General features: G+C 38.9%; 1 protein-coding gene and 1 long non-coding RNA gene across 10 annotated transcripts in view; one reads left to right on the forward strand and one right to left on the reverse strand.

Moving 5' to 3' along the window:
• The window catches only part of LOC128105610 (uncharacterized), a 111,652-nt gene that overhangs the window by 41,814 nt on the left and 43,279 nt on the right, over positions 1-26,559 (forward strand). The window lies entirely within an intron of this gene.
• Gstcd (glutathione S-transferase C-terminal domain containing) overlaps positions 1-26,559 on the reverse strand; it is a 114,307-nt gene that overhangs the window by 3,602 nt on the left and 84,146 nt on the right. For 6 of the 8 annotated variants that reach the window (XM_052730852.1, XM_052730849.1, XM_052730851.1 and 3 more), the window contains 6 exons: positions 14,423-14,538; positions 14,225-14,269; positions 12,500-12,628; positions 7,199-7,332; positions 4,605-4,635; positions 1,205-1,274 (listed from right to left, as the gene is read on the reverse strand). In XM_052730852.1, coding sequence (XP_052586812.1) covers positions 1,205-1,274; positions 4,605-4,635; positions 7,199-7,332; positions 12,500-12,628; positions 14,225-14,269; positions 14,423-14,538 — 525 coding nt within the window. Of the gene's footprint in view, positions 1-1,204; positions 1,275-4,604; positions 4,636-7,198; positions 11,582-12,499; positions 12,629-14,224; positions 14,270-14,422; positions 14,539-26,559 lie in introns of those variants that run through there. The other 2 variants (XM_052730856.1, XM_052730855.1) reach the window with 2 other exon arrangements.

The raw sequence follows: 26,559 nt of genomic DNA on the forward strand, positions 1-26,559 counted from the left end.
TGACTGCAAGAAGACTCCCATCAGATTTAACCCCCTGATCGCTAGAATGGTAGACCAAATCAATTTCCACTGATTGTAAAGACAAAGACTATACAGAAGAAGACACACATCTGGTGTAATTATAACAAGTGTGCATTATGCTGACTTAAAAAATCTGAAATGGGAAATCAGAAGGAAGAACAGGAAATGGGGAAAGAGAATGAGAGGCTTAGGTAAGAGATGGCAGTTCTGGGCACAGTGAGAACAGGAAAGGAAGTCTCTCAGCTGCAGGTCTCAGTGCCTTTCCTAGTGTGAGCACCTTACTATGCCGACTTTACAATTTAAAGGTAATTATTTATCATATAACATCTTTAGTATAAACTACTTCAGCTGGGCTCAACGAAATGACAATCTACTCAAGTACACATGGAAAATGCATCATGTTGGAATTTTAGAGAGTATGACAGTGTCCAATGGGGGATTTCTAAGAAAAAGAAAAGGTGCGATTTAATCCCCACCCACTTATCTTATTCCCTGTTTTATACTCAAAACTTCTAGTGATATGAACAAAGCTGAGAAGCTGTATTGTAGAAGTGAACAAGGGCTCTGTGTCTAGAACCGAATAATCTGAGGTCATAGTGTGGCATTAAGATCTTAGGCAAATTGTGGCTTACTCTGGTCATCAGTAAAATGTAAATGATTGTGTCTATCTCATTTATTTTCAGTGTTTAAGTGTGTGATAACAGTTGCTATTATTCTTCTAAACACTATTACTTGGAATGGTTCTGTGGTCTTTTAACCTGGGTAATGTTCAATACTGCAAATGCTGACTATATATGTAAGTATACTTTTGTCTAAGAAAGACATATTACCATTCTTTATACATTTTTAGTGAATCAACTTTGGCACATGGAGTTGACATTTACATTTTTATTATTTTCTTTGTGACTTTGGGCAGATCCTGAGGTTCATAACAGTAAGAAAGATTTAATATGAAATCTACTCAGTGTCCGACACTGAAGTGGATTTAAAGACAAAGATGCTAACCAGGATGTGACAAGCTATTATAGTTATAAAGCCCTGTTGATGTGCATGATAGCCCCCAGGAAGAACAAGTTTTCCTAATGAGAAATGGACCAGTGTTTTCCCCAAATAGACCCTACCCATCCATCCCCAGGCATGCTGGGCATACCCTCCCCAACAGCTGTTTGTTGAGAACACATACCTATGAGTCTTCTCTGGGGTGGAAGCTGGACAGCTGTCTGATCTGCAAATCTGCACAGAATCATGTGTTCCTAAAAGGAGCATGAAAAGAATGTAGGTTTATTCCAATCAGTGCTTCATGTTGTAAAACAGAGGAAACAAAGACACGATTTCAGTCAGGAGTGCTTAATTTTAATAAAAACTACTGTACAAAATTGAACAGCTGAAAAGAGCAATCCCGAGAATCTTACACTCAGCCACTTCTTCCCTTCAGGTTGCCTGTTCTTCAGATGTAGTTCTTAAGAACAGATGCAAAGAAAAACCTCAAGGCCATTTTACCTAGTGGTTCTTATCCTATAACCAGGACAAGACAGTTACATTTTGTAAGTATACTGTGTTAAGCGAAAAGATCAATTTATTTATTTATTTGTTTGTTTATTTATTTATTTTTCCCGGAGCTGAGGACCGAACCAAGGGCCTTGTGCTTGCTAGGCAAGCGCTCTACCACTGAGCTAAATCCCCAACCCCAAGATCCATTTTCTTAATTTTTCTTTCTAAAGGTTATTTGAATCTCTTGCATGGGACTTTAAGAAGATAAGTGACGTGGCTTCTCATACTCCCTGAGGAGAAAGCCAGTCGTTCTCCGGGACTCCTGGCAGAGTGCTGGTTCCTCCTCAGGGACATCCCTTTCTACTTTAAGACCATGTATGGAGGAGACCCGAGGGAACGGGAGGGAGACTGGGACCGCTGTATAACAATTTTAGGAGATACTGCCTTAATGAAGAAGAGGAGGAAGCCTTGAAAGGGACAGAGGCAGTAAACTGGGAAGTCCCCGTTAATCTGCAGGTAGCTGAAGTGACTAGGCAATGACTAAGTTTGTTAGTGCTCCCTCGAACCCAGAGCAGCTGTAGATCCTGAGTGGGAAAACGGCCCCAGCTGTAGGTTCAGTGAACAGGGGAACTCAGACTCACCATCTGATTCTTAGTACTTGGCACATTAAATTTAAAGGGCCTTTGTATTCAGACAGTCATCCTGGTAGGCTGGCCTCAAACCTGCGACCCTCTTGCCTCGGCCTCTGAGTGGGAAGCCTCTGTTTCCATCAGGTAAGTGAAATGTTTGTGGCAATTTTTTTTTTTAATAACAAGGGTATTTTTGTCTCAACCCTTATGTATTAAAACATATTTTAATAATCACTATAAAATTTAATGGCAAAGGACAGGAAATTCATAAAGTGGTTTGAATAAATAAATCATATAAAGCCTCCACAAATTGGCTGGCATCAAAAAGGGACAGAAAAATTTAGAATTAGAGGAGCTGAAGAAGCAAGAACACGATTCCCTTTGTCCTCCTGGAGTTTCTAAACAGATCCACTGTATATAAGTAAAGGTAATGTTGAGGGAATTAGAACTCAGGAGGGGCCCAACGCTCTGTGCCCCTAAGTTTTACCATCCCTTTCCAGAATTGTTTTCGATGTTCTCTTTAGTAAAAGGTTCTGGAAGAGCAAGGCACATGCAGACATTCTCAGTACCTGCTGGCCAATTTAACCACGGAGAAAAAAAACCACCCAATTCTCAAAATATCTGAACACTAAGAAACGAAGCTCTAGGAAGTGATGGGGTAACATTCTGCCATGGTATCCAGGAAGGGAAGACATCTCTACGGCATTTACACCTGAAACTTTCAGGGGGCTGGTGGACTAGTAGCTCCTGAGAGGGCTGGAGTAACAGTAGACAGACACTATGAAGTGGGGTGCTGCCAGGGGAGCTTCTGCTCTCCGGGGTCAGGGTGACCATTTCTCCTCGTCACAACTGTAAATTCTTTCCCAGCCAGTAGACTAAGGGCGCCCTTCCCCTCAGCAGCCCAGCTCCCCCCCCCCCCCCCACTTGTGTTTTTCACAATCAATTTTGGATGATTCAGGTAGAACCTTCTGAGTGAAAGATAGAGGGTCCTAATGTTTGCCCTTTAAAATTTAATGGCAAAGGACAGGAAATTCATAAAGTGGTATGAACCCTTCTAATCTGGCCAGCAAAGGCAGAAGTAGTCTGGTTCTGGATGAGAGCATGACCTGAGAACCCTCTCTCAAGTATATGTGACTGTGTGTGTGTGTGTGTGTGTGTGTGGGGAGTGGGGAGAGGTGGGCTGTACATGGGGAGGGGAGGGGAGGGCTGTAGGTAGGGTGGGATACAGGGCTGGAAGTGGGCATTGAGGAAGCATAAGGACATGCTTGAAGAGATAAAGCTGTCAAGGTGGTAGAAATGAATGTTTAAAGAGACTGTACTTCATTGTTAGATGGAGGAAGTAAAAGTACTAAAATGTAGGGCTGGTCCACAAAATGACACTATGTTCCAGCGGGTCTGGAACAGTAAATTCAGTAAAAAGTGGAATTCACTGAATTTAAATTCAAACTAACTACCTTTGCATTTAGCTCAAATTACTTCTTAGATTTATATGTCATGTTATTGAACAGTTGTTAACGGTGACATTCAGAAAGATCAAAACTGCTCTGCTCAGATTAGTGACTCAAAACCATCACGACTTATGGGAGACAGGCCTCTAAGTGTTTCCTGAGTTTCTGTAAGCAAGAACTGACTGCCTTCTTTCAAGGCCAGGCGCTGACACACTGGGACACACAGCCTGGGATCTACTTGTGGGTAGCTCACCATCAAACACTCCTTTATATCTTCAAAGGTTTATAACCTATGAACAATAAAAATAATAAAAATGGCAGGGGCAATGGCGAATACATGGGAAATTTGGATGTGGCCAACAGAGCCAAAAATACCTGACTTTTTATAGAAAAATTTCCCTCTATTCTGGATTATCTTTCCAAGCATGTCGTCGGAGTGAGTAGCCTTGAAACTAGTTTCCCTCCCCAGGCATGAGCAGGTCCATCTCCTGGTAAGAGGGCCTCCGAGAGTCACATGAAGATGATGGGACTCTGGCTACTGCTGCTGTTACAACAGCTGTCTTTTGTTCCTGACAGGAATCTCTGCCTCTGTCAGCATTTACCGGGCCAGCTAACTTGGTAACTTGTATGTAAGAAAAGGAAAAACAAAATCTCAGCTCCTTCCCAAATCTAATTCATTATTCAAAGAATTAATCTGGATTTGAAATTTTGAAAAGGCCATACTAGATATTTTTATGTGATTCAATGCATCTGTAGCTAATATATAAGACCAAATTTGGGATGGAAAAATAAGAAGGATCAAAAGTTGTATCGGAAGGAGTCACAATGATTCATGTATATAATCCCAGCACTTAGGAGACTGAGGCAAGAGGGTGGCCATGAGTCTGAGGCCAGCTTGGGCAAATAATGAGTTCCACGACACAGGGTGAGAGCCTGTCTCAAATAAAACAACAAAACCCCAAATGCACAAACAAAGTATATTCAGAGGACGTCTAGATCTTTTTAATAACGTTACCTTGTATGATAAAGTTTCCTTGAATTTTTCGCTAGAATAGGAAACAAAAAGGAATTAGTTACCACTTTAAAGAAGGTCAAATAACCTGAATTATAAATAAAAATATGTACTGTATCTGAAGAGTATTAAAGGTTATTCCAAATGAAGAACCGCGTCAGTTTGAAGTGTGTTTATGGGAAGATAACAGCAGAGCATCAGGATGTCACGAGTTTTAAAGAGTCTACTCCCAAGTCTGTTAGACAACCACTTCCAGATTTTCTCCTGACACACACACACTTTCTGGTGCTGTCCTGTGTGGTTTTGTTATGATTCAGGTGTGGCAAGGTCACTGGATCAGGAGGCAACCACCACTGAAAAGATACTTTATCCCTCACAATTCCCCAGAAAGGAGTGGCATGCCACGCAGGATATTGTAGGGATGTGCCATGCCATTGACGAGGCCGAGGGAGTGCGGTGACATACGGGCCTTTACTGCTCCTTTTGTGGGAAGGAACAGTGAGGTTGGTAAACAGACACAAGACAGACTCATTTCACCCTCTTTAATGGGCTCTGGAATGGAGAGCCCCTAACTGCCTGGCACTGAGCTGGGGTATTAGGGCACAGGGAAAGCTGTGTGGAAGAATAAAGCTTGACAAAAGATGTTGTTACAGATAGGGCTCTTTATTGGTTGTTTTGTATATGTATGTTGTAGACAAGTTGCTTATTTAGATGTCAAACATAAAAAAACCCCAGAAATCAAAGCTGTCATAACTGTTAAATTTCACACAGTCCCTTACAGTGTTCTATTGACTAATTAAGAATAGGCCTGTGTATATGATATAAACTTCATTAGTATCAATTAAAAATAATTTGTGTTTTTACATAATTTAGGAACAATGGACTATAAAGTCACACTTCTGCCTTTGGTGAATTAGCTAGTTCTCATACACAAAGAAATCAATGTTCTAAATAGTTCCAAGGACACAGAGCAAAATGACAGTCAATCCACAAGGCTATAAAAAGGGTGACATGAAACTGAGATTTTTAAATCAGTAAACTAGGATATAAATCTGACCAGGCCAAATTAATATTCTTACACACCTCTTAGACTTACATATTTCTTCATACACTATAAAAACCATACATTTTATCAGGTTTGAACTGTTCAATAGGCCTCAAATTATACATATGTAAATATATATATCTCCTGTCTGTCTGTCTTTCAATATTTCCTTTGGTTTTCTCTCAGTTTGTGAATTGTGCCAAGAGCAAAATAATGAAAGAAAAAAAGATTATTTCATACTGTTACTTATATTAAAGACTAAGTAAATTCTAATTAAAAATTTCTAAGGTTTCCAAAAGTAATGACTGATTTTGTGTCCTAAGAAGCTTTTTTTAAAACGTAGGACAGAAGGTCCAACACTGATATATTTAGCTTCTGATTTTTAGTAACTATAAACCAGAGAGTGAAATGTCACACAGGGTTGTTCTCCGATAGAAGTGGTGAGAATTAAAATTTCTTCCTTTCTATGTGGGATAAGAAGGATCATAAAGATGGCTATCAAATCTAGACAACACCTGCAAATACTACTTATTATTATTTTTAAACAACACCCTACACTTTAGTTTATTTACTTTTTGTGCATGTGTGTATGTGGGTGGGTGTGAATGCCATGGCATGTGTGTGGAGGTCAGAGGGTCCAAGGGATCAAGCTCGGGTTGTCTGATTTGGTTGGCAGATGTTTTCATCCCCCGAGCCATCCTGGAGATGCTATGGATGCCATGTAACTACTAGCAACAATTCACATTTATGGACTTACTCTATGCCTTCTTACTTTTTCTGTTGTTTGATTACAGAGACAGTCTTACTCTGTGCCTAGGATGGTTTTGAACTTGAGGCAATCCTCCTACGTCAGCCTCCAAAGTGTTAGGATTCTAGGCATACACTTGACCTCTTCACCACTTCTAAGTAATATACATATCGCTATTAAATGCTCACCCAAGCCCTTGCAGTAGTTCCTGCTACAGCCTCATTTTGTACAGAGGAAAACAGTAACTTGTCTGACGTTAAACAACACACAGAGTAGTAAGCAGCCAGTACTGCACCTGGTCAGTATATTTCTAGACTCTAAACACTAGGCCGTTACACTCCACTGTCTCTTACAAAGGATGGTTCTGATTTCATTTAGAGGAACACCGGGAGGTGCAGAAGCCAGCTGACTTGCTCCTAAACAGACTTGCTTCTAACTCGATCTGAAAGAAAAGGCAGGGACAGACAGAGGAGAGCCAATCCTCTTAATCCTGTTCATAAGCAACACCTGCCACATTGGAAAAGGTAAACAACCTCAAATTCAAATCTCACTGCAACCTTATTGATTTCTTTTAGTTTTTCGGGACAGGGTTTCTCTATGCAGCCCTGGCTGTTCTGGAAATGGTTTATGTAGACCAGGCTGGCCTCGAACTAACAGAGATCCACCTGGCTCTGCCTCCCAGGTGCTGGGATTAAAGGCGTGCACTACTACCACCCAACCGACTCTAACTGCATCTTTATTAAACAAGTCTCGTGTAGCAACTTACTCCCACATTGGTGTCTTAGGTAAAACACTAAATGTCACCTTTTGGGGAAATTAAACTTGGATGTGTTCTGAATGAAGCCATAACAGCATGGGCACGTGATGAAGGAAGCCCGCGTTTGGATGCAGTGCTCAATCACCATATCTGTCGCCACTCCACAAGCATGCAGCGCCACCTGGAGAACAGAACCAGACCTGAGCATTAGGTGTCTTAACTAAATTCAGAGTATTTCAAAGAAATCAACTCAGGACAAAGAGCTGACACAGGAAGCGAGATGAGCCAGAGCATCTTCAGTAGAGAGCAGCATGCACCTAAATACTGCTGAAGGTTTTGTCAAAGGATTCAACAGCAACCCAAAGTGGATTACTGAGCAAAGATGGGGAGATTTGAGCATTCATAAAAAACAACAACAACAAAAAACCCCAGAATGGATGAAGTATTTCAAATATCAGATTTATGAGCCAATAATGATACTTCCAAAATCCCAAATGAAAAAAAATACCTAATTAGTTATTTTTGGTAAATAGCCAGCTCATTTTGATAAATGGAAAATACTGGGAAGATTTTTTTTTTTAAACTATGTGCACCATATCTCTGGGTAACCATCTGTTGATAATGGAATGATAAACTAAATTAATGCCATTCTGTAGTTTATTTATATAAGGCAGGGAGGGTCAATGATTACAAACGCTGCTAATGCAGAGACAAGCAGACATACCACTAGCACCTATGACCAGTCTAACCCCAAATTGAGGCAGAATCTAATTGTTTTTCCAGTCTAGACTTTTTTTAAATTTCAATTTGCTTTTTTAAAATTTATTTTATTTTATGTGCATTGGTGTTTTGCCTGCAAGTATGTTTGTGTAAGGGTTATCAGATCTTGGAGTTACAAATGGTTGTGAGTCACCATGTAGGTGCTGGGATTTGAATCTAGGTTCTCTGGAAGAGCAGCCAGTGCTCTTAACTGCTGAGCCATCTCTCCAGCCCCTGCAGTCTAGATCTTAATTGTTAAAACTGAGACACTATAGAGGCCAGGTAAATAAGTGGAACAGAAGTATGTTATCAGTAAGATCCACATGTGGAAAACTGTAAAGGATAATTAACAACACTGCAAATAAATCCCAGGGAAACAAATGAGCCAGGGATTGTCCCCTAAAGATGCTGCATTTAATTCCTAGAACAGAACGTGCAGCCAAGGCAGAAAAGACATTTGCAGATGTGACTGTGGTTACAGTTCAAGATTATCCTCAACAACATGGGCAGCTTCAATCTAACTACATGAGGTCTTAAAAGCAGAGAGTTTTATAAGGGAGGAGCCTAGAAGATAGAACAGGAGGTCAGGAAAATGGAAACCCAAGCCTGGACTGCCATCGAAGGCTTCCACAGAGGGCAACCAGGGAATGTGGGTGGCCTCCAGAAGCTGAGGACACTTGGCCCACAGCCAGAAGGGAGACATAACTAGATGAAACCACATTCTACTAAGTACCTCAGTGAGTCCCCACCATGGCACCTTAGAGCATCCAGGCAAGAGGCAGCATGACTGGCATCTTATGATCTAGATTTCTGATCTACAGAACCGTTAGTTGACAAATATATGTTATGTTGAGATGCCTGGTTTGTGGTGACTTATCAGGGCATGAATAGAAGAGGAAAGCCATTCACATTAACCATCCATTTTAATTTTTAAGAATTAAAATTTTTTAAAATAAAATATTGCAAATAAAAATGATTACACTCTGAAATTAATCAGACCCAAAGCCTATACATGTCAATTTTTCTGTCATCTTTCAGTTCTGGCCTGGGTCATCTTGTTAGGCCAGGAGGTGAGGGCAGAGCCTTGTCCTTCTAGCCCGTTCACAGGGGTCAGGATGCTGCTGGTCCTCTCGCCGCAGTAACTTACAGAGCTTCTGCAGCAACGTGAATGTGAGTGACTGTGTGGAGCAATTTATCTTTTATTTCGATCATTAAAAGCTTAGAGTTTCAGGAATGAAATAACTTATTCATTCACTATTTCATTTATCAAAAAATCTCTAAGGTCAACCTATTTATCAATATTATGGTCTTTGTGAAGAATAAACTATCAAAATTGTGGTTCCTATTCTATGTTCTGTTTTAGTGCCAATGGAATCCAAAGGACTGAATCTATCAATCAACTTAATTATAGAAGTTTGAACAGACCTAAAATTCTGGTGCTAACTAGCATGTGGCTCACTGTGTTGGGCAGCACACAGAAGCATAAACAGAGCCGAGCACGACACAGGCAAAAGCCCAGAAACACTTAGAAGATCCAGTAACACACGGTGGGATGTTGTGCCCTTCAATAGGGTGCAGAGCCCAGCATGGTGTATACACATGTAATCCCAACACTTGAGAGGCAAGGCTAGGTGGATCAGGACCTCAAGGTTATCCTTGGCTATATAGTGAGTTCAAGGCCAACCTGGGCTACATGAGACCTGTCTTAAAAAACAGAAAAACAAACAAAAATAACATAAGTATAGACAGAAACATTAAAAGACAGAAAGGTGGGGGAGTCAAGAAGTCTTCTGGAGGAGGTGACATTTAAGGAGGGTCTTGTCGAACAGAAAGGATTAAAGAAAGAAGAAAATGGAGACTATCACAGGAACCTGATATCAATCAAATAGTCAAGAACAACTGAGTATCCAAACCCAACTGGTATCTACAGCACAACCTGAGGCTCAGGGAACATTGCAGAAGATGAGGTGGAAATACTGCAGGAGCCATAAAAGTAGACCAGCTGCTGTGAGACAGTGTGCTCTGATTACAGTACCCATGAAACCGTAACTACATGGTCTCCTAAACAAGATCTATACAAGGAGAGCCAACACAGATGCGGAAAGCCTCTCAAATCCCTAAGATGAAGAACTACAGGTAACCAGTGGCTGCTAAGGGAAGTAGACTCTGTCTTCTCCAAAGAGCACGCCCTGGACAGGTTATCCATTCTCAAGTAGTCATCCTAAACACATACAAGCAACACTAAATGGACCCAGTAGGCTGGATTCATATATACATACATATTACATGTATATATGTACCAATAATTAACAATGAAGAGGTCATAAATTTGAAAGGAATTTGATTGGGGAGACATGGAAGGAGGTGGAAGGGGTAGAGAGGGTGGTGTGGAAATGATGCAAATACAGTACTCAAAAATACCAATACATTTTAAAATAAATTAAAATAGCATTAATACTACACTTTTAAAACAATCTTATTAAAAGCATCCTTTAAATTTATAGTAATCAATACTTATTCAAATCAGGGGTCATGAAAAATTCTAAAAACCTTTTTTTGGATGCTTATTTTGGAAAAAATGTATTTTCTTTATGATGTATATTAGTCATTAAAATCAAAACCAGTATTAAGAAAGTGGTATTCTTGTAATAATGAAATACTTGTTTTGAAGGAAAAATACAAACAACCCATGACTAACAATGGTTCTATTTATTTAGTTAGTTTTTGACTTTATAGTGGTGCAAAGGTAAAAGACATTCAGTGAGCACCAGGTCTGAAACTTGATCCTGGCTAACAGGACTCCCGATGAGCCTCACTCTGGTGCTGGACAGCAGCACAGCCCAGGTCTTAGTCAGCCAGCCATGTGATCACAAGGCACATGAGCAGTTCCCTACAGCATTTGGTGTAGCTAACCTATGATATTCAGTAGATTAGTGTATTATATGCATTTTCTACTTATGACAGTCTATTATTGGCTTATCAGGATATAAGTCCATAAAGTAAAGGAGCATGTATCCATGACACATGAAAAGAAATACACATGTTTATAATTTTTAACATGTATTTCACATATTTATTTCTATATAGATTGCCTAGATATTTGTGAATATAAAAATAGTATATTAAATATAGTCTATTAAAACAGTAAAAATAATAAACAAAAAATCATTAGATAGCACATAGGGGCATCCAAAGTAATTAAGGAAGGGAAAAATCCATGACAGGTATCTAATAATGAAATATGGAAAAACAATACTGACTTCAAAAGGACACATATATTTCAACCGATGTTGCTGAATCATGAACTTGGAAATTATAAAATTATCATATCAGAATGACTCGACACCTGTAGCTACAAAGGACAAACAGAACCAGGACCAATGAGGTGAAAATGTCGTGTTTGGGAGGTGAGTACAGGGCAGCAATATCCTGCTATTTCAAACATTTGTTTCACATCTACAAAGGACATAAATTGTATGTATGCCTTTTAGTTGAAAAAAGCAAAGCAAACCTTCACCATCTTCAGCAGTCAATGTTTAAGACATGAAATTTAGGGCACAAAAATAACAGCTGCTCCAGAATTCTGCGCTGCAGATGTGGGTAACAGTTCTACCCAGTAATCCAGGAACACACAGTGGGGATGGGCAGTGACCCAGCAATCCATCCAAGTGCTTTCAAAAAGACGTAGAGATCTGTTACAGTTACAGCTGCATTATGAAAGTAAGACGGATATGCTTAATAACTAGGAACATTTATGAAAATGTCCAGTTAAAGAAGGATCTAGGTTGTACTGGCTTCCCAAGGCTCATAGATGCATAAATCAGCATTTGTATGTGTGCATAAATACGTAAAGACCAAAAGGTATTTAGACTACTTATCTCTCAGTATACAAGAGATAGCCTTTTCTTATTACAAGGTATTTATCTATGTTGAGGATATATTCATATTAAATAAAATATTTTAAATGAATAGGAGTATTAACAAGATATTAGACCTTAATGAAGTGCAAATTCCACAAGAGTCCAGAACCTGAAGAATAAAGCAGCCATGAGCTGGCCTCTTAATTATTCTTAACATTAAATAATAACAACTTGGCCTAAGGATTTAAAAACATAACCATAATGCTTAGAAACTCAAAATAACATGTAGATATTAAATCTCCATTAAAGAGAAACTAACGGCAATTTTAGTATTTATAGGTTATTAACAAGTTATTTTTCCCTCATAGTTTTTCACTTTGCTTTTCTTTGTTTTGTTTAGTGCTCTTCTGCTGTTTAAAAAAAAAAAAAAGTAGACTAAGGTAAGGTAAGCCACTCATCCTATTAATAACCATGCCCAGCATTTTCTCTGTGCCTAACACTGTTCACGGCACTAATCACCTTCCAGGGCATCGGATAAACAGATGTTACCTGTCACATAATGAGATAGGACTGTGAGGGGAGTAATGTTATGCTATACCCAATAGGGAGAGTATAAGAAGCTATCCATGTCTTTGTTTAGGAAAAAATACAAAATCATTTTCTTAGTTAATCTAAAGAATAAAGTTATTATTTAGCTAATAAGAGAAACTGAAATTATGGACTACTCACCCCAATGTTAAACATTCCTGTAAAATACTCCATATTTGCTTGAATGAACCAAATGTTGTTCAAACCTAGTTCGTCACTTCTCTTCTTAGCACGGATTAATGATAATTCCTTGTTTTCTATTAATATAACCTAGATTTTATGCAGAAAGAAATCCAGTATACTCAGTAACACAATTCAGACATTAGTGCTGAGCATTATAGCTATATTTCATATCTTAATAATAATGCAGAATGTATTTACTAATCCTCTGTCTTGTATGATACATTTTGTACCTGGTACAAAATGAACAATGTCTTGAACTCTTGAAGTTTAGCAGGTAATGATACAAGTGAAAGAAAGAAACAACAGCGTGTTACACGTTCAGCCTGAAGTGTAATGGGAACTCAGACTTGGAGACTAAGGCGGGTTTTCATGGAGAAATAACATCAGCAGAGGCCTGAAGATGAACAGAGATTAGCGAAGGGAACGGCTTGGCCTAAGGAAGATTGTGGTATATCAATACTGAAGAGCTGAGAAACCTGACAGGGTTTGGCACAGTACATGGTGATAATGAGCGTGGGAAAGAGGGGCAGGGTGTAAAGGATGGGGATGAGGTGGAAGAAATAACGGGAGGCCATATCATGTATTTATGATAAAGAAGGTTCCAGAAGCTGCAGTGAATAGCTTGGATTGGTGGGGTGAGGCCGAAGGCAGAAGGAGCCTCCAACAGTAATCACAGGTAGAATTAAAGACATTGTTATCATTTATTTTTTCCTTAAGCACACTTTATAGAAAAATACTATATCACTTTACATAAACACTTGATATACAGTTGATATTAAAAACCTTCTGGTTTTATCTAGCTGAAGCCCTTGTCCGGGTCAGTCTATCTAAGTTTCCAAGAGAATTACTAGAAAGGGGAAAAGATGCCCTCCGCCCCCACTCTGCCTCTCAGGACTCTGCCCTGTGAGTCCCTCCTCTCAGCCAATCCTAAAACTGTTTTCCCCAACACTACAACAGGGCTCGCCTCTTCTCCTTCAACTTTGATTTATTTTGCTCTTTATTCTCTAAAGCAGTGATTCCCAACCTTCCTAATGCTGTGACCCTTTAATGCAGTTCCTCATGCTGTGGTGACCCCAACCATAAAATTATTTTCGTTGTTACTTCCTAACTGTCATTTTGCTACTGTTATGAATCATAAGGTAGATACTTTTGGAGACAGAGGCTTGTCAAAGAGGTCGCGACCCACAGGTTGAGGACCACTACTCTAAGGAAACTGCAACCCCCACCCCAGTCATTTTCCACCAGGTGTCTGACTGTCTGTCAGCTCTAGGTTTTCTTCTCACAGCAGTCAGTGACTGGAGAGCTCACACTCTGCCCCAGTTGACTATATAATATTTTTAAAAAATGACATTTTTTTAACCAGATAGTTTATGTTAAGATATAGTCCTTGGTAACATTTCTAGTTGTGATTGTGTTGAAAATTAAGTTAGCTTATTCATATTCATTTTGTTCAATAATGGAATAGGTACCTGTTTTACTAAACATATACACTTTAAAATACTAGTAACTCTACTGTAGTCTTACTATCCTTTTGCCCCCAGTTAAGATTCTGATCTTAGGAGTTATGTGTCACATATTTGACTTGATGAGTAAGTAATTAGCAATGCAGAGGTAGGATTCTGCGGACATGGCCCTGAATTGGACTTCCTAACCTGTTCCACCGGGTCTCTTATTCACCCTTACCTGGCAAGAGGGCAGCATATGTGCAAGAACAATTCCAACATGGCCCTGAAAAGTGAGACAAAAAAGTTAACTTTGGTTCCCATGGCTTTTGTTCAGTGTCAGACAATGATTTTGCCAAATAAAATCATGATCTTGAATGTAATGTTGCAAGGTCTCATGATCATGGAAAGTCTAAAGGACAAGAGAGACATATGATACCCCGCCACTGCAGAAATCCACAATTCTGTCACCAGGTTTGGCTTGATTTAGCACCACGTAAGCAAGGTTGTTCAACTGTTGCTGCTTCCTCAAAGCTCGGTCAGTGGACATTTTGCCTGGGGAAGATAAGAGATGAAGAAAACATTTAGCATTGTGAGGGACCAATCAGACAGAATGGACAGGCTGTTAGGATAGAGGAAGAGTGTCATATGTGCATATGTCCACATGTATACACATACACATCAAAGAATGAACTACACATTTCATGTAATTCCTGTGAGCTAGAGAAGTCGAACCCAGAGACTAGCTCTACTTTTGATTATATTACTTTAATTAATGTGTACTTGAATGCTTGACCCCAGCTGGTAGAGCTGCCTTCTGGAGAGGTTATGGAACATCTAGGGTTGAGAGGCTTGCTGAAGTCACATCACTGGGAGGGAGGGAAGACTTTTGAGGGTTTTCAGCTTTAACCCACTTCCCATTATCTCTCTGCTTCCTGTATGCTGATGAAAATGTGACCAGTCTGTTTCCTGTTCCTGCTGCATGCTTTTCCAACCATGACAGACTTTCCCTCTGGAGCCCAAAAGCAAAAGTAAACTGTTTCCTCTATAACTTGTTTTTAGTCCTGGGATTTTATCATTCCAACAGAAAAGTAACTAACACACTATGCAACTTTTCTTTCAGCGAAGACAGCTTCTTCTAAAGAGTACAAGTAATAGCTGAAAAGTTAAATTCGGAACCATAAAGGCTTTAATCAATTTGAATACATGAAGAGAAAATAATATTCTAGTCCTCCATTGCTCCCAGAGATACGCTGTAAAAGATCACCAACTTCAACACTGCTTACATCTGCTTACAGAGTTCTACTGAGAACACTTTAGTGTTTTTGATCTCCTTGAGCTCTTGATTCTTTTGGTGGGACTCTGAGAAACCAGGGACACAGGTGTCATACAGTCAGAACTCTATCAATGGTTACTGTATTCAGAGGGAAACGGATTTTCCTTTCCCACATTAAAGCTTCCTTTCCTCATGAGCCAGACATTGAAATTTAATGCAATTAGGGACTAAAGATGGGCATTTCCAAGTATGAAATGCTCTAGGGCCAGCAGCATGACATCACTGCAACTCCTTTTCAAAAGCCCACTTGTGGCATTCCCAAAACATCCTTAGAAAGATGAATAGCATTGTTGTTTATGTATAAAACACATTTCTTCAGTTTGATAAAAAATATGTAGAGATGTCAAAATTTTCTTGCTCCAATTTAGAGAAAAAAATATAATTTTTAAGAGAAAAGAATAGAATATATTTTATCTTTCCTTTTCCCATTTTCCTTCTTTCTTGTGTTACTAAATTAAATTTTAAAGCTAGTAAAATTTTACTATAAAAAATAAAATCATAATATCCACTTTCAAAAGTAACATTGACAAACATATCTCAAATCCTTAACTTTCTAGCCATATATAAAATATTATATTACACAGTTGTGCTGTGTATTTGAAAATTGTCATGATAAAAGCTCAGGTGGTCTTCATGAAAAGTAATACTACAGGGACTCATTTATTCTGTGTGTAAATGTTTATAATGACATTGTTAGAGGAAAATGAGTATTCTCTTAGAATAAAAAGCCACATTAAACTATCTTCACAAATGAGATCACTAGATTGGTTTTCAAACTCGTAATTTTTGAAACTCAGGTTAGGCATGGTAAATTATTGAGAATGTGTAAAAATTGAGCCATGTGACAACAGTTGTATTATTGAATATTGAACTGAACAATAGAACATAGGTTATTAAAAAAAATATCTTTTTATGTCAGTACATTCGTCTCTAAGCATATACTGTAATGGTATATACTATTACACTGATTATGTATACACCTTGGTTTCAATAACCTATGTTCTATTGTTCAATTCAATATTCAATAATACAACTGTTGTCACATGGCTCAATTTTTACACATTCTCAATAATTTACCATGCCTAACCTGAGTTTCAAAAATTACGAGTTTGAAAACCAATCTAGTGATCTCATTTGTGAAGATAGTTTAATGTGGCTTTTTATTCTAAGAGAATACTCATTTTCCTCTAACAATGTCATTATAAACATTTACACACAGAATAAATGAGTCCCTGTAGTATTACTTTTCATGAAGACCACCTGAGCTTTTATCATGACAATTTTCAAATACACAGCACAACTGAAACAATTTATCAGTGAACACTTCTGCACTAGTTTTCATTATTGCACTAAATACCTAAGGCAGGTTACTTTCCAAGAAAAAGAGGCTCAAAGTCCCACCCTGACAATACTAGCTGCTTTGAGGGCCCACAGCACATGACAGAAAAACAAAGGTACACAGTGAGGCAGGAAGCTTCAGACATTAGGGTTGGGTTGACGTCTAAAACACCAAAACTGATTTGTTAATTGACTGGTTGGCTGTATGTGTCTGTATGTTTATGTCATGGAATGTGTGTAGACGTCAAAGACAACTTGCTTGGGAGTCAGTTCTTCACTTTATTTATCACGTGGGTCTTAGGGATAGAACTAAGGTCATCAGGCTTGGCAGCAAACTTTTCTGGCTGAACCATCTTGCTGGCCCAGGCTCAGATTTTTATAATAACTTTTCTTTTGTAGAATTTACCAGGAGACTAATACATCACCCCAATGACCTATGACCTCCCACTAGGAATACCTGCTATGAACAACATCAAAACCATGGCAGATTGTAGACAAATTTCTAAATGCTTTTATTAAGTAAAAAACACAGAGCCAGAAATAGGGGTGAAAGCCTTAAAGAGATCAGGGAAATAGGGAAAGCTACCAGCCCACCTTACCTCACCAACTCTCAGCTTCCAAATGTGAGTTACTTCCTGTCTACCCACGCCTTTATTGCCTTGCTGTTCTGCCCTCTCATTGGCTCTCTTAGCCCCGCTACCTCACTTCCTCTTCCTACACAGCTCTGTCAGTTTCTGTCTGTCTGTATAGACCTCCAGGCCTCTATGGTGGGTACTGGGATTAAAGGCGTGTGTCACTACACTTGGCTCTGTTCCCTAGTGCGGTCTTGAACACACAGAGATCCTGCCTGCTAAGGGATAGGATTAAGGGCATGTACTTCTGCTGCCTGACTTCTTTGTTTACTTAAAATGGCTTGCTATTTCCTCTGATCTCCAGGCAAACTTTATTTATTGAAGCACAAATAAAATATCACCACATTTCCCTTTTTTGTCTAATAAAAATAAAAAAGTTATAACCAATCTAAAAAACTATATACAATATAAACAAGCAATAAATACATCAACAATGTTTAGTCCATTTGCATTTGACAAATTCAGGGAAAATATTCCATCATTTATGCTATTTTGGTGAGTCCAAAATGTACCTAATTCACTTTCTATCCTAACTTATATTACCAACAGAAAACTATCTTATGATTTCTTTCAAACTTATGACACTTAACACTTAGTGAGTTTCTTTTCTGAATTTCTTAACAAGGAAAACTGTAACTATAACTATCTAATCTTCAACTCCTTCAGAGACCTGAGAAGGAAATATTACCTAGTAAAACAGAAAGTGCAAACAAGTGACTTCTAAAAAATGAGTTATGACAGAAACAGCCAGCTGCCTGGACAGTCACCTGAGGTTTCTCTGCACATTGGGGCATGATCTTCGGCCTACAGGCTTAGCATATCTGACAGACTCATTTGTGAAGTGGGATGTACACAAGGCCTATTCCATGTACCAGATAAACTTGAATTCCACCAGTGTCCTATCATGATTCAGGATTTTAAATCCTGGAAATTGCTGGTGTTTTTGGAATTCGGCTGCCCATTCTTCTCGGCTTGTGGGTGGCTTCATCTCTTTTATTAAATGCCAGTCTACCATTGAGAGGTTAGACTCCATCAGCCTCGTTACTCCTTCAAGAATAACTGTTTCAGGTACTGTTCCACTGCAGCAGATTCTACGCCTTCCACGTAGCTTCTACCATTAATAACTCACTGTATGGGATGCATCACACTCCTGTTCATCTTTCCATCTGACCATCCCAGTTTGTCTTAAGAGACTAAGACTATGGGAGATGAAGGTAGGGAAGATGGCTTGGTGGGTAAAGGTGCTTGCCTCCAAGCCGGATGATCTGAGTTTATCTTGTGACCCACATGATGGAAGGAGGCAACTAAGTCCCATATGCTGTCCTCTGATCTCTCGTGTGTACTCCATGAAATGCACATGCATGTACACACACGTAAGTGAAATAAGAATAAAGGAGAAGAGCAGCAAAGTCAGAAGACAATACACAAGTAAAGGTGTTGTGGGTATTTGTTCCGACAATATCTTTGGAGTACCAGCCTCTTGGTGGGTTATGTGACTGCTTAAAATCTGAGGAGGGGGTGCGTATTCTCTCTTGGGATGATCAAAGACCTGAACACTGGGATCCATTTGCTCCCGGGAGAACGGAGGACAACGATGGCTGTTTACTTGGTTCTGTATTCGTGAGTGTACTTTTCCCCATTTCATATCTTAATAAATCCTTGCTACCCCTTAAACAGACTCTCGTGGGTTTCGTATAACCAAGTGTACTTTGAGGGTCTGTCTGAGATCTAGAGTTCCAAATGCTGCTGCTAAGTGGCCACAATGAGGCAAAGAGTGAGCACATGTATTTATGTCTTTTCCCTATCTGTAAAGTTTCATAAGACAAAAAGAAATTCTATTTTTTTTGTAGAAAAGAAAATTATTAAATGGAGTGTCTAGCTGCAGTCCTGTAAAGTGCTTCTATCAAAAACTCAGAATGGCATAACTCCCTTATGTGTGTTTCAAAAGCAAGCTCCGGTAAAGACTTGCCTTCCTACAGCCGTCTTTGTATGTAAACACATCTACACCAAAATGAAGGGTGAAGACAGAGAGCTTTTTAGATTTGTGTTTAAGTAGAGGGACTACTAGGTTCATACAGTATTCACAAAGGTTGAGCTAAAAATACAGCATCCAGATGCCTAGATACCTTAATAACTGTCTCCTATTGGAGACATTCTCCATTTATATTATATTGGAGACATTCCAGATTTATAAATATTATAAAACTCCTGGAAACATAAACAGGATCTCAAGTATATTCAACAAGGTAAAAAAAATCAGTGTTTTAGAATATGTATTAATTTAAAAATCAAACCCTACTTTGTATTTTTATTCAGTATCCTTGATTCTAAAACAATTTACAAATATAAAATTGCAATCTACTTTTAGCTTCACTACAAATGATGGCCCGTTAAGTGCAGTGGAAAAAGAAATCCAAGCAGAGAACATTTAAATACATATGATGTCACAATTCTTCTGCAGTAGGATCTTTGTCTAACTCACATTAGGATACATTTGAGTGTCTAAACTATGAGATTGCTTGTTGCAAAGTGAGGAAGACAAGGTCAAGGAGACTTGTTAAAAAGGCTTTACTGGGCCTGGGGTGCCCTTTGGGGTCGGGCAGTTCTCATGTTTTGTTTCTTGGTGCGAAGCAACAGTATACCCTGCCTGTTATAACTTGCTTACATATGAAAGTTAAGAAAACGGTCGGGTTAAACACATACTAAACTTCTTCAATAGAGATTCTCAACAGCATGGTATGAATTAAAAAATATAACTAATCTAAAGAAAAAGACTGAAAACTAATGGTTTAGTGACTTTTTAAAAAAATTTTTCCCTTTTTTTTTTAAATTATGAGATTTTCCATTAATTTTACATATCAACCAGATTCCCCTCTCCTCCCTCCTCCCACCCTCCAGCCCTCTCCCACAACCTACCCCTCATTCCCACCCTCTCCAAGGCAAGGTCTCTCATGGGGAGTCAGCAGAGCCTGGTACATTCAATTGAGGCAGGTCTAAGCCCCTCCTCCCTGCACCAAGGCTGCACAAAGTGTCCCACCATAGCTACTGGGCTCCAAAAAGCTGACACTAGGGACAGGTCCTGGTCCCATTGTCTGGGGGTCCCCTAAACAGTTCAAGCCAAACAAATGTCTCGCTTGTCCAGAGGGCCTAGTCCAGTACCACAGGGACTCCTCAGCCATGGGTCCACAGTTCATGCGTTTCCACTAGTTTGGCTAGTTGTCTCTGCACTCCTTCCAATCATGGTCTCGATATCTCTTGCTAATAGAATCCCTCCTCTCTCTCATCACTGGACCCCTGGAGTTCTGCCTGGGACCGCCCGTGGATCTCTGCATCTGCTTCCATGAGTCACTGGATGAGGGTTCTAGGGTATTCAGCAATCCGATCACCAAAATAGGTCAGCTCAGGTACCCTCTCAACCACTTTTGAAACACTTCCATTTGAGAAACTATAAAATGAGGAAACAAAAGCAAACTTCCTCCACAGAGAACACAGGGGTGCTTACCACCTTCTAGAAAGCCAGAGGAACCCCTAAGGACAGAGCACCTCTGCTTCCACTAGTGTAAGAAAGGCTTTTATCATGCGGACGAGGGCAATAGAGAGTTTCTTCCAAGGGTAGCTGATCGCCTTACATGGAACAGTGACCTACGGCACGCCCAGTATTTGCACATATGCTGAGGCCAGATCGTCTCAAAATGTGTAAGACACAATATATGCCCTCAAGGTGCTACCAGGGTACCTAGGAAGAACGCGTGTACTGAAGATGAAACCGTGTTTGATACAGTAAGAGAAGCCTTCGTAGACCTAGAACAGAATTTTATGATGGGATGAACTGGGGGAGGCCTGCTAAGAACAATCCAGCTTGTTTAGTGGAAAACCACAATGAGCTCATCTGTGCTTGAAAACTGGGGCTCAATGTGGGGAGGAAGCAGGAGGGATCAGGCAGATCTGAAATTGTAAGCAGGGGCAGGTAGGGAAGGGCACTGCTGGTGATTTTGACCTTGGCATCCCAAGCAAAACATGTAGTGTGCTTAGACCTTCTTAAGGCCGATTTCTATTTCTAATAGTACTGCTGTCTGCTTCTGAATAGACAGTACCATTATTCTTGCAGGTGTGCACTAAAGATGTTCTTTGATAATGCTAGCCTGAATCATTTTTATTTTAGATAATATATGAGATTATTCATAAAACTTTCTGGAGCACTCAACCTCAACTGATGCTCACTGCCATTAAGTGATGTAATTAAGAAAACAGATTTGACCTGGTGAAGCCACTGCGTCATGCTGAACCATGGAGTTGGAGACCACAAATGTCCTGGGCTCCCAAGCAGACTTTCCTGCTTCCCTAGTTGCATCCTAGGTGTTACACTCTGCCTGTTCGGAGTAGTTAATCAGAGAGTGAGGTCTACCTGGATGTGCTAACTTAAGCCTTTTCAAAACTACCCAGATCTCGCTTTGTTTAAATACCTTCAAGACTCCTCTCTGCCTTAAGACAAACAAAACAAACCAACTAACAAAAACCCTTACCTCTTGGTGAGAAAACAAAACCTTTAATGATGGGGTCCTCAATAAGCAGCCACACTCACCTCTGCTACTTCTGAGGCATCCTCATGTTCTAGCCTCATCACACTTCACTAGCCACATCAGTCCTTTGATATTTGATAATAACTGTTTAAAAATAAATGATTCTTCATTTGTGCTTTAAACTGCATTTCACTTCAGTGTACTGAATTTTACAGGTTCGATGCATGAAGCAAGTTAGATATCAATGCTCTGATTGTATTTATTGAAACAGTTAAACAAATCAATTATAGAAGTGTCTTAAGTAGGAAAAACTTTATGAAAATTCTTGTGAGAGAATAGGACAGCAGCAATATGAAGTCACTTTCATTTTAGAGATATCCCAGAGATGCTAAGACTTTACTTAAATGGTCTTTGGGATTAAAGTCATTTTCAGGCTAGCATCACTAATCCTCCTGGACACATGGATCCCAGTATGCAAAGTCTTGCACTAGTAGGTACTTTTAATGGTCTCATACCTCTATTGTATTCACACACCTTATGGTTCAATTCTATGAAGTCATTAACTTTAATAGTGTCATGGTATCTTCACTAGTGTGATTTTACTCCATACACTGTTAGAACATTTGACAATTACATTACCACAAAAGACAGGAGAACGCCATGGAAATTCATAATGTCAAAAGCGGTCACTTTATACTTTCTAGATGAATAACACCTCCATAAAGATCGCTCAACACACAGGTCAGGCAACCAGTGTAGCCTACACAAACCTGTTCCAGAAAATGCTGGAGATACAAGCATGTATAATGAATGGTTTCCACCTTAATGAATTTACACCTTGTTTACTTACTATAGGAGAACCCAGGAGAGCTTATGAAATGTATTTTGTTAACCATGCTGCATATCACACATTTAAAGTAGACACAACAAAAACAAACACGCATGTAGCTCCTAAGTTATCAATCCTAACTGATTGATAATACTTGGTGCTGCCAGGACTCTGCAGTCTAGGGAGCACTCTCACATTCAATATATCAGCACTCTAAAACTCTCTCAGGTTGTTGGTGTAGATGACTGACATTTTCTGTATTTTACAAATGAGGACAGTGCACATTCTACAGGACAATTAGCACTTGCTTAAGTCACAGGCTGGAAGAGGGACTCACTGAAGATTTCTAACATCAATTTCAATCTTCTTCTCAACATGACATGCTACTTCTTAAATGGATGACAGATTGGTAGATCTCAGTCAGTGCCATCATTACCTTTTCTTATGTGCGAGTGCTCAAGAAAATGAGGTATGTTTCTCAGAGTAAGGAGGTAATTTCTCTAGAAATTACATATTAGGGAGAAATTTAATTCTTCAGAATCAGTCATAAAATACATTTTATTTCAGTCTTCCTTCTAAATAAAAATTCATCCATGAGGCTTAGCAGTATAACGGCTCAGTTTATGTTGTGAAAGTCAGTTTTGGATAAGGCATTAGAGGTCTCATAAGTCACTCCATTTAATAAATTGACCTTGCAGTGTCGCCATTTCCAAAAAGAGCAGTTCTCCACCATGGGACTTTCATAACCTTTTGGATTTTATAGAAAATGACACAGGAGGTTGAGCAATCAATTTGTGGCAAAATCGGATTATTCCGGAAGAAAGAAATGAAAATAGATCAAGATCTTTAATGGTACAGTTACTGTAGATGCAGACTGAAGAGAGCACGCCCCCCTCACCTTTCCAGATCCAACTCCGTGCTGCCTTTTACAAAGCTGACAGAAGACCGTTTAGGCATACTGGGTGGGATGGAGAAAGGCTCAGCAAAGTGCAGTCGTATTAAATGCCAAGTCAGAGCTTCACTTTGTTTACAGAAGAGCTTCAAGTAACTAATGGAAAATCTAACATTTATTTCTGCCATTAATTCTCTGAGATGAATAAAACAGTTTGATTCCTGAATATTATGTCCAGAGTTAACTGAACATACACATTTTCATTCCATTCGAATGTATTTACATCACATGAAATAAATATCACTTACCTGTGGTATTTTTCTTTTTTTAAAGACCACAATATTTTCCAAGTTGTTCACAAGACCAAAGCTTTTAGAACTAAAAAGTTAACTTTGGAAAACAGTTACTCATTTTTCATTTTAGCAACTCAACAACAGGAAGGTACTTTAACTTTTTTTTTTTTTTTTTTTTTTTTTTTTGGTTTTTCGAGACAGGGTTTCTCTGTGTAGCTTTGCGCCTTTCCTGGGACTCACTTGGTAGTCCAGGCTGGCCTCGAACTCACAGAGATCCGCCTGGCTCTGCCTCCCGAGTGCTGGGATTAAAGGCGTGCGCCACCACCGCCCGGCTTTTTTGTTTGGTTTTTTTTTTTTTTTTTTTGGTACTTTAACTTTTGAGGCCAATAAAATAATTCTTTCTTAGCTTCTACCTTATAATCAGAAATAATTAGGTTAATTGGTATTCTGGCCACTCCAATGGGGAGTGCTAACTTTCTCAGAGTATAGTGACTTTTTTTAAAAGCAACTAAACTGAATGATGGAGTACTTTAGAGTAGGTAATTGGGGAAGTTCTCAAAGATCAAGTAACCAAACTGAGTTCTGAATACTGAGAAGAAGCCAGAAACAGGGAATAAGAAAGATGAGCTAAATACATGGGAGGTGTAGAGACAAGTCTTTATTTCAGTGGTTCTCAACCTGTGGTTCCCAACCCCTTTGGCAAACCTCTGTCTCCATATTTACATTATGATTCATAACAGTAGCAAAATTACACTTATGAAGTAGCCACAAAAATAATTTTATGGTTGGGGATCACCACAACATGAAGAACTGTATTAAAAGGTCACAGCATTATTAGGAAGCTTGAGAACCACTTGCTGTAGATGGAAGAGATCTGGGGATGTTGTGAAGAGATCATCAAAATAATCTATATTACATATACCACTAATGCACACACCACATAGCCACAGAGTGGCTATTCTTATTGTTGATATTGGTAATAGGAACGATTACACTGTCCTGAGCATGTTGTACTGTCCACCTCATTGTCCTTTCTGTATAGCTCACAAAGCTGGCTCTGCTCTTTTACTGTGAAAGGAATGAGTGTAATGAAAAATAGTTAGCATCACTCATATTTATCCACAATGAAGCCAGGATTATGATCCTGACAGTCCAGGACCTATGCTCTTATGTACCACATAAGGAATCATAAATTCTTATCAGTAAAATATTTTGAATAAGGCCCAAATACACATACCACTATTAATGTTTGTTATATAGTGGGTTTACTCTCTTTAAAAACTCTTTTTTACTTTTGTATATTCTATACTGCCTCCCCTATGTATTATTTCTACGTTTAATTTGTTTCTAACACCAGATAAATTTAATCAAGTGTAGTTCTTTGGTAGTTTCATAATTTAATCTCAAAATTATCAGGAAACACACACTAAAGTAGTTTTTTTCCTAGGAAATGTCATGTGGTAGAAGTTGAAATTTGTATAAATGGCATTGATTTAGTTAAAAGGCAAAAAGGTTCGTCAAAAGTTACCTTGGTGTCACTGTAGTAAAGGGTGGGGTCTTATTTGGGCCATAGAGTAAATAAATACTGCTTCTATGTCTCTACTGATTAGACTTTCAAAAAGGATTTATTTTATTTTTTATTTATGTGTATGTATGTGTGCCTGGGTGAGTATTATGTGTGGGCATGAATGCTGGTCCTATGTAAGATCAGGAAATGCTCTTAACCATTGAGCCATCTTCCCAGCTCCACAAATCATGTTTTCTAACCATATTCTTATTACATCTATTTGGTGACCTCAGAACAAACCAAATACTATTGTTATACTAAAGGAATGCAGCAATATGACTGCTATACCTAAGCTTAGTATCTCACTCAGCCATCATCAGAGAAGCGTTTTCCTGCAGTAGATGGGAACTAATACCGAAACTCAAGTTGTGGAATATTTGTTTACATTGTGCAGATGTGTCTTTGCAAAGGTGCCTTCTGATTGGCTTAATAAAGAACTAAGTGGCCAATAGCTAGGCAGGAAGAGGGTAGGTGGCTTTCTGGGAAGAAAGAAAGAAACTGGGAGGAGAAATCTAGGTACATGATTTTGCCAGCAAACTTGAAGCAAGTCAGATGTACTGTACTAAGAAGAGGTAACTGAGCCATATGGCAGAGCATAGATTTAAAAGATATGGGTTAATTAAGTTACAAGAGCTGGTTGGGAAAAAGCCTAAGGTAAGGCCAAGCTTTCATAATTAATAATAAGTCTTCATGTTGTTATTTGTGAACTGGCGGTCCAAAGATCATCTGACAAGAAAGCTTACTAAATTTGGTGCCCAATGTGTGGCATGTAAATCCACACAGGACCTGAGAAATTGGGAAAACAACAACAACAAAAAAGCCAGGTCCAGGCTGAGAAAATCTCCGAATGGGTTACAGTATGTTTAAAAATGTGCTTAGATGCTAAAGAAAGAAAAAAAAATGGGTATAGACAAAAATAAATACTTTAAAAATGATAAAGTAAAGTCATTAAAGAGAGAGTAAAGTAATGTAAAAAGAATAAGCCACATAAAGATGGAAAATACATAGGGTGGCTAGATCCTGTATGTTGCTTTGTTGACTCTGAATTTTTTAAATGCTAATGAACAAAAAACAATAGCTGCTGGAGACATTGGATTATGGAAACTGCTAAATTAAATAAACTTACATATTTTAAAAATGTCAACTTCTGAATAGAAGTTAGGAAATAC

The sequence above is a fragment of the Peromyscus californicus genome, unplaced genomic scaffold, assembly GCF_007827085.1.
Source record: "Peromyscus californicus insignis strain IS unplaced genomic scaffold, ASM782708v3 Scaffold_9__1_contigs__length_137607984, whole genome shotgun sequence".
Taxonomy (NCBI): domain Eukaryota; kingdom Metazoa; phylum Chordata; class Mammalia; order Rodentia; family Cricetidae; genus Peromyscus; species Peromyscus californicus.